The sequence below is a fragment of the Asparagus officinalis genome, unplaced genomic scaffold (genome assembly GCF_001876935.1).
Source record: "Asparagus officinalis unplaced genomic scaffold, Aspof.V1 AsparagusV1_Un649, whole genome shotgun sequence".
Classification (NCBI taxonomy): Eukaryota; Viridiplantae; Streptophyta; class Magnoliopsida; order Asparagales; family Asparagaceae; genus Asparagus; species Asparagus officinalis.
Genome location: NW_017972910.1, coordinates 20,245 through 28,099, shown reverse-complemented (window position 1 = coordinate 28,099; position 7,855 = coordinate 20,245). Strand labels below are relative to the sequence as shown.

The following is a 7,855-nucleotide window of genomic DNA, read 5'->3' as shown; positions in this document are numbered from 1 at the left end:
GAAATATCTAAATAATTACAAACAATCTCCTAAATAAATCCAGAAATTACATTTTGACCCCTAAACAAATTGAAAATTACAAATTGCCATTGGGTTTTGTGACAAAATTTATTTGGAGTTAGGGACATAGCTTAAATCTTATTGGATTTTGTGCCAAAATTAATTGGGATTATTTTGACATATGTCAATTGAGGCCTCTAACTAAGATAAGTTATAAGGGTTTTTTATATTAGTCTCCGCAAATCTTTCATATTTTAAAATTATTCTTCCAAATCTTTAAGCATTTTGGGATTTATCCCAAAGTTTTTACATTTTGAAATTAGTCTCTCAAGTCTTTTAAATATTTTGAAATTCATCGCGAAATATTTGAACCAACTACTGGTTTTTGTGATCACCTTGTTATATATATAGCTCTTAGATCTTTGATGAATTTAGCCATTCAAATGGTGTTGTGAAATTTTTGTGTCAATAATAACAAATATAGTCCCTCAATGGGTATTGTTGATTGTTGTACAAGTTGTTTGTGTGATCATATTCATAAGAAAAGTATGCAACGAATAGAAAAGAAAAAGAAAAAGAAAAAAAATAGACATGTAAATCAAAGAAATCTGACCCACCCATGCAAGCAGGGTCATAATACTTCTACCCTCAGTGACAAGTTGGTATTGTGATACCCCATGTATGGTCCCACATCGGGAAAAGCTGAAACAATTTAGGCTATGTTTGGTTTGAGAGAAAGTGGGAGAAAGGAAAGTAAAATGAAAGAGAAAGTGAGTTTCTGGTGTTTGGTTTAAAAGAAAACAAAAAAGAAAACGAAAATCATTTTCACTGTAGAAAAACAGACAGCTAATTTTTCGTTCCCCATTTCTCTCCGCAGCCCTAGTGAAAACGAGGGAGAGCGACGGAAAAAATCCCCCGACGCGATCTCTCCTCGTCGCCAAACTCGAGTCCCCTCTCTCTCTCGGAAAAAATCCCCCGACGCAATCGCGGCGATCCCGATCTCTTCCCCCAAATTATCATCCTCGGCTCCCGCCTCCCGCCTCCCGCTGTCGAGCCGACGCCGACGCATCCTCGGCTCCCGCCTCCCGCCTCCCACTGTCGAGCCGACGCCGACGCCGAGATAAGGTACGGTCTGAACAAGACCTTAGAAACCCTAGTTATTGTTTCCAATATATTGTTCGTATAGATTTTGAATCGATTGTTCGCTATGGGAATATTGTGTATACCCAGCGATCTGATGGAAATATGAGATTCTGATCGAGATTTTGAATGGATTGGTATGCTGCGATTTTGGATCCAGGCAATTTAGTCAACAATTGTGAGGGAATAGATCTTAAAATTTTAGCTAATTTCATGAAGAGGATTTTGGTTATTCCCACATTTAGTTTATTTCTCAGTACTGTTTTGGTCTCGATCCAAAATGCTCCTAATTATGCTTCTCATGCAGTTCTATTTGAATGAATCTCGAGAAAGTATTATTAAGTTCTTGTTATCTGCAAATTTTGAGAAACCTTGTTTACTTTGAAGTTAGAGAAATAAAGGAACATTAACAACAGTCCACATTGATTATTTGCTTCCTTTTGCACTTCCGAACACTAATAATCTTTATTTCATCCTGTCTGAAAACATGCAGGAGCCATGATGTTGTGTTAATAAGGGTTTCGTGTGATAGGGGAAGCAAATGGGCTTTTTTTTCTGTAACTGAAACTTGTATTCTGATTTTTAGAGATAATGTTCACTCCAATTCCTACATTTCTTGTTAAGTTGCTCGTTCGAATAAATTATCTTTTCAGTTGTTGGCTTGTAAATGCTTAGTGTTATAAATTTTAGTTATAAATTATAATAGTTTTTTTTGTGTGTGTGTATATTGAAGAGTTGGATAAGTGTCTATGCTACTTAAATCACTCTTTATTTGTTAAATAAGGATGCTGTGTCGTTTATCCTAAAATAACACCACATAAAGAAACTCCATACGCGAAATGGGAATCAGGTCATAGCCAATTAACTGCAGGTTCTTTCGTTCCCCTGTCATAAGCACATAAACTACTATTATTAAAACTTAAAATGGGATAACATAATTATCTCTTTGAAGGAAGTATTTTCGAATTTATTCGAAAATCTACTCCCGGCATTCAACTTGACTAATTACATCCACTTGGAAGTAGTTCTGTCCTTGAACTGCTGAACTTGTACCCGTTACCTGGATATGAGCTGAACTCTCCAGGCCTCCTTCACGTGAGAGGTGATTAGCCTCGTATTGAAAAAAGTGATTGATTAAGTTACCTGGATATGGCTATGTATCTTTTGTTATCTGACAATAATCAGTGTTTATTCAGGATGGTGCTCTTTATTTGTTTTTTGAAATTTTCAAATGTTTTTTTTTTCTTTTTTTGCTTTGTAGTTAATGGCAAAATCGATGATCACTAAATCTGAATTGATGTTTTCGTTTTGTTCACTCGCAATTAGGTTGTCTTTGGTGATATCTTTGATCTTTTCGGAACCGCTCCAGATTCAACTGCAGGTTTCTCTTGGATCTCTCTGTCAACATGAATACAAATTCATCCGAGGTAAATTCTGTTCATATTTTTTTGTTGGTTTTGAAGTTTAATTTGTTGGTGATATCTGTTTGAAGATGAGGAATTTGAGAGACCCCAAGGAATAATAAATGAATGTCCCCTTTGAGTGTGTGAAGTAGCTGCCAAAGCTTGATCCCACAACACACATCCAACCTCCTCCATACATCATGTCAAAATCCTGAAAGAAAGAAAAAAAGAGAGAAGAAATCATATAATTTTAATTCAAGCAAAACTTTGCACGTGTGCGCGCGCACCAACAGAATGAAAATGTTAAGAAGAGGAATTTAAACTCTCTGGTCACATTATTAGATTACAACGTGTAGTTTTTGTGTGTAATTGGATAATGTCGAATTTAAAACTAGATAGCGGTGTGTGTGTGTGTAATTGGTTATGATTGTGACATGCTTACTATAGAAAGTGTTTGAATTTGTAGACAAAAGAAGATGATGAATGAGCTATACAAAGGAAAAAGATAAAATATTCAGCAGGGATTGTGGCTGCATATGCAGCATATGCAAGTGCTATTATGGCAACTAATATCTACCAAGTGGAGTATATAGATAGATCAATCTTAGCTCAAAAAGATGAACATAGGAACTTACTTATGGAGCGACTTACTCAACAAAGTGATAGAGATTGTCGTGAACAACTACGCATGGGAGTTAATGCTTTTGCTAGACCGTGTCAGTTGCTTAGGGAGACGGGACGTCTTTATGATAATAGACGCAGTTCTGTAGAGGAACAAGTTGCTAAGTTCCTTCAAATTCTTTCTCATAACTGGAAGAATCGAGCAGTGAAGTTCTATTTTATGCGTTCGGGTGAGAGTGTTAGCCGCCACTTTCACAAAGTATTAGAGGCATTACTATCGCTTGAGGATCAATTTATTAAACAACCAGATGGCTTCGAAGTTCCACTAGAAATTCAATCAAATCATAGATTCTGGCCCTATTTCAAGGTAAAATATAAAATTTTTGTAATAAATATTGCATCATGATAATAATAGTCAAGTTGCTAATCACTTTGTTAATCTATTATAGAATTGTATTGGCGCAATTATCATGATAATAATAGTCAAGTTGCTAATCACTTTGTTAATCTATTATAGAATTGTATTGGCGCAATTGATGGATCTCATTTTCTAATCACTTTGTTAATCTATTATAGAATTGTATTGGCGCAATTGATGGATCTCATTTTCGAGTGAAAGTGACAAAAGAAGATACAAGAAGGTATCGAGGCCGAAAAGAATTTCCAACTCAAAATGTGCTCGCCGCTTGCACCTTTGACTTGAAATTCACATATGTTCTAGCTGGTTGGGAAGGGTCCGCTTCAGATTCGCGAGTGTTGAACAATGCATTAATACGACAAGACAAATTATTTGTTCCTCAAGGTGACAACTCTTAGGTCCAATCATTTTCAAGATCAGATAAGACCTTGTTTATATAAACACATTTTAACCGTTAAATTTTGTTCAATTTTAGGAAAATATTTTCTAGAGAGTACACTCACACTTATTCTAGATGCCCTTCTAGAATACTTAGACTAATATTTGAGACGGTTTAAACATGTGTCGATGTGCCTGTTCAGAAGAAAAGAGTTGAACACCAAGGATTAAAGAGGTAGCTAGCTAAAATGACAGAAATCAAAAGATTAAGTTTTATTTGAAGAAAACTATTCATGTAGTTTGTCCCCGGAACTCTGACTGACGAAGGCTTTGTACTTGTGTCAGTAGGTAGCTCTGACAGAAACATTTAACTACTATGACCCTCTGATTGAAATTTTTTCACTCTTTTACCCTGAGAAATCATATAAATTTTTTCACTCTTTTACTCTGATCTACATTTTTTTTTAATTCTGGCATGAAAATGGAGGACTGGGGGTAGAGTACGTTATACAGATAGTTATCACTGAGGAAACTGGAGCATGAACGATTTTGTGATGGAGTCTCAGATATGACTTATTTGATGTAGAGATAATCTTGCTTGCATATGTTTAGCTCTTCATACCATTTTCTTTGGATGTTCTTATCATATTTTTGAGCATCCTTATTCGAATCAGTAATTGGTAGGTTGACCTGCTTTACTTTCCTCTCATTAATCAGTAATTGGTTTATAGGCAGAAGTGTAGGAATCTTTCTTCATTGTGATTGAGAGTTATGTTGGTTTACTTCTAAGTTATAACTATATTGGAGCTCACGTCTTCGTTTATGTTTTACTTTTTACAGTGTTAGATATAATTTGTAGCAAATTCTAAGTTATAACTATATCGGACCTTTATATTCTACTTATTTGAAATTTTTTGAATTAATTTCAGGGGATGAAGGATGCGAGATTGATGTTTTGATGGGCTCACTAAAGTCAAAAACCAAGGAATTCGGCATATTTTTCTCTCTATTTGGTTAAGATTCTCTATATATGAAATTGATTGTAATAGATTTTGTTGGTTAAGGTTTTTTATATGAAATTGATTGTAATAGACTTTGTGACTAGAAACAGATAATATACTTTATACTAGGAATATCATGACATTTACTTTAGATTTGTTTTGATTCTTTCATTGACCTTTTTTTCTGCAAATATTATGTGTGAGAAATGTTGTTCTTTAATTAGCGGAATTGTGGTTGTGCTTCTGCTTGTTAATATTCACAAACTCGATGTTGATGGCCACTCAAGTTTTTGTGTTAGGAAATTGCCAATTTTTTTAAATACATGTTCGGTAACTTGTAACTTTTTTGAAAATATGATAGAATCATAATTTAATTTAATTATTTTTTGTAAATTATTTAAAACCTGAATCTAATTCCAAAAAAGTATGAATTAAATTATGTTGTGATAATTTTCTTCCTCTTTTCTTAGAAATGTAACCAAACAAGAGAAAATGACTTTCTTATGAATTTTCTTCTAACTTTCCTTACAATATTCTTTCTAACCAAACAATAAAAAGAATATCATTTTCTTTTCTTTTTCTTTTCCTTTCTTTTTTACTTTCTCTTTCTTTTTCTTTTCTCTCCCTTTCTCTCAAACCAAACATAGCCTTAAAGATTTTATAGATGCATAGCGGAATGGAGTATTCATTCCCAGAAGAACATTTTACATTAGCTTTTAGTTCCGCAAAAAATTCCCCTCTCACGAACTCTAACTCAATCCCCTTCACTTTTTTTATTATTATAAAGTCTCACTTAGATCACGAGCACGCAATTCTGATGCATAAGCCCAGAGTTACACATTATTAACGTATAATGTACTACTAATAACGACTAATTTGAGTAAAAGAGAGGATTCTTATTTTGACGCTTTTAACTAGTTTATTAATGCTAATGCTACACATATCCAAACCATTAGTCATGATCTAGATACGGAGTGGCAATAAGCAGTAAATCATTTTTTCTCTTCATGACCAACCCAGAACCCTCAGTCATGTTCAAGTCTTCAGGCTTCATCCCATCCGGAGCTTTCCAGTTAAAATAATATAACAAATGAGCCAAACAAATCTCCATAGTCGCCAAGCCAAACGCAGCCCCAGGGCAAATTCTTCTCCCAGCACCAAAAGGCAAGAACTCGAAGCTCGCACCTTTATAATCAACCGAGCTCCCTTCGAACCTCTCCGGCCTAAATACTTCCGCATCGTCGCCCCAAGTCTTCGGATCCCTCGCTATCGCCCACACGTTGACGACGACTCTGCTGCCTTCGGGGATCGTGAACCCGCCGACTTCGCAGGATTCACGGCAAACGCGAGGGAGGAGAAGAGGTGTTGGGCCGTGGAGCCTCAGGGTTTCCTTGATGACAAGCTTTAGGTAATGGAGGTCGGTGATGTCTTTTTCTTCTATTTTTAGTTTGTTGTTTAGGACTTGTCTTATCTCTTGTCGAGCCTTTTCCATGACTTTGGGGTTTTTGCATAGCTCTGACATTGCCCAGGCTAAGATCGTTGAGGTTGTATCCGTGCCTGCAAAGAACATGTCCTGTAATAGAAAGAAGTGAGGTTAATTACATACTATCTCAGTATGTTAGCATTTTTTATATAAAAATGTACCTTTATAACGCTATATATATCATCTAGGTCACACCAAATTAGAGCTAGCTATACATTCATGTTCATTTTTAAGTAGTCTACTCAATTGCAAAACTATCCTTGATTAATGTTAGTTTACATATGAATTATTCTGTCATGTCCTAATCAAAATGATGCTAATGTTAACGGTGTGTTTGGCACCTGCTTAACATATCAGGCAGGATCGATCTTAGACCTTGTCTAGTTGTGTTTCATATGTTCGGCAAAAACTAGGTCATGATCGATCGACCTAGTTTCTTAGTTTAATTTTTGGCCCAAAATCTGCAGGTTAGAGTTGGTCCTCCCTCTATCAGTCCGCTAAATAAAAACTACGCAGGGCAGATCTGGTTTCTGTGGAGCGGCCAATTAAACACCACCTAAGATTTAGCAAATTAATTGACAAAAAAATGTAAAAGCAATGAACTCATACATAGATTTAGAAGAATCGAAAGTAGTTTATTTAGCATCTTCAGACACGCATGATATATTATAGTAACTGCTATATAATTACGTACCAAGAGCACAGCCTTGACTTGATTCATGGTAAGAGGAATGTCAAGCTCCCCGCTCTCTTTAATCCTCAGCATAACGTCAACTAAATCCTCCTCTTTCCAGTTCTTGTCCATACTTTTCCTCTTCTGATGCTCTCCAATAATCCTATCCATCATCGCATCCACCCTTCTATGAACACTCTTTATCAATTGGACCTTAGGAAAATCAAGCAAGTACGCAATCCACGACTTAGGCCACACATCAACCAAACTAAAACCGGAGGCATATCGTATCAACTTCTCCGCCGATTTCAGGAACCTCTCATCATCCACACCCTCACTACCGTACGCCGCTCTGCAAACCACAGCGTTCGCCGTCCTCACAAACATTTCGCTCAGGTTGATTGGATCGCGCGTCTTTGTGGAGATTTCTTGAACTAAATTCATGCTTTCTTCTCGCATGAGCGAAAAAAAAGATTTCACCCGGTTGTTGCTCAAAAGTTCGATGACGGCTATTTTTCTGACCTGGCGCCAGTAAGGGCCGTAAGGGCAGAAGGAGATGTTGGAGCTGTTGTAGGCGGCGATTTTGGTGGCTAGGACTTCAGGGCGGGAGGCGAAGCTGAGGTCCTTGGATTTGGTGACTTCTTGGGCTGCGGAGGGTGAGGAGATGACGACGAGGTTTTGTGGGCCGAGTTTGAGGCGCATAATTGGGCCGTATTTGGAGGAGAGGGAGCGGAGGGT

At 36.6% G+C, this 7,855-nt stretch overlaps 2 protein-coding genes across 5 annotated transcripts; one reads left to right on the top strand and one right to left on the bottom strand.

Annotated features, from left to right (window-relative positions):
* The first annotated feature begins 775 nt into the window (after positions 1-775).
* On the top strand, positions 776-5,112 carry LOC109828037. Of its 4 annotated transcripts, none has more exons than XM_020395072.1 (5): positions 776-1,125; positions 2,467-2,567; positions 3,010-3,531; positions 3,741-3,966; positions 4,890-5,112. In XM_020395072.1, exons 3-5 carry the CDS (start codon positions 3,103-3,105, stop codon positions 4,976-4,978), a joined length of 744 nt encoding a protein of 247 aa, XP_020250661.1. In that variant the 5' UTR covers positions 776-1,125; positions 2,467-2,567; positions 3,010-3,102; the 3' UTR covers positions 4,979-5,112. The 4 variants fall into 4 exon arrangements, 3 of the variants coding, with proteins under 3 accessions (XP_020250661.1, XP_020250663.1, XP_020250662.1); XM_020395073.1 differs by lacking the exon at positions 776-1,125 and adding an exon at positions 1,140-1,277; XM_020395074.1 differs by lacking the exon at positions 3,010-3,531 and having other exon boundaries at positions 790-1,125.
* Positions 5,113-5,736: 624 nt separating this feature from the next.
* Positions 5,737-7,846, bottom strand: LOC109828035 (premnaspirodiene oxygenase-like). The gene is made up of 2 exons (XM_020395070.1): positions 7,139-7,846; positions 5,737-6,534 (listed from the first exon to the last, which is right to left on the bottom strand). The coding sequence occupies exons 1-2, from the start codon at positions 7,817-7,819 to the stop codon at positions 5,914-5,916; spliced, it is 1,302 nt and encodes a 433-aa protein (XP_020250659.1). The 5' UTR covers positions 7,820-7,846; the 3' UTR covers positions 5,737-5,913.
* Between the last annotated feature and the right edge of the window lie 9 nt (positions 7,847-7,855).

Coding starts and splice junctions, on each gene's coding strand:
- LOC109828037 (XM_020395072.1), top strand. CDS start 3,103: ATGGCAACTAATATCTACCAAGTGGAGTATATAGATAGATCAATCTTA. Junction 3,532..3,740: donor GATTCTGGCCCTATTTCAAG/GTAAAATATAAA, acceptor AATCTATTATAG/AATTGTATTGGCGCAATTGA. Junction 3,967..4,889: donor CAAATTATTTGTTCCTCAAG/GTGACAACTCTT, acceptor AATTAATTTCAG/GGGATGAAGGATGCGAGATT.
- LOC109828035 (XM_020395070.1), bottom strand. CDS start 7,819: ATGCGCCTCAAACTCGGCCCACAAAACCTCGTCGTCATCTCCTCACCC. Junction 6,535..7,138: donor AAGTCAAGGCTGTGCTCTTG/GTACGTAATTAT, acceptor TTTCTATTACAG/GACATGTTCTTTGCAGGCAC.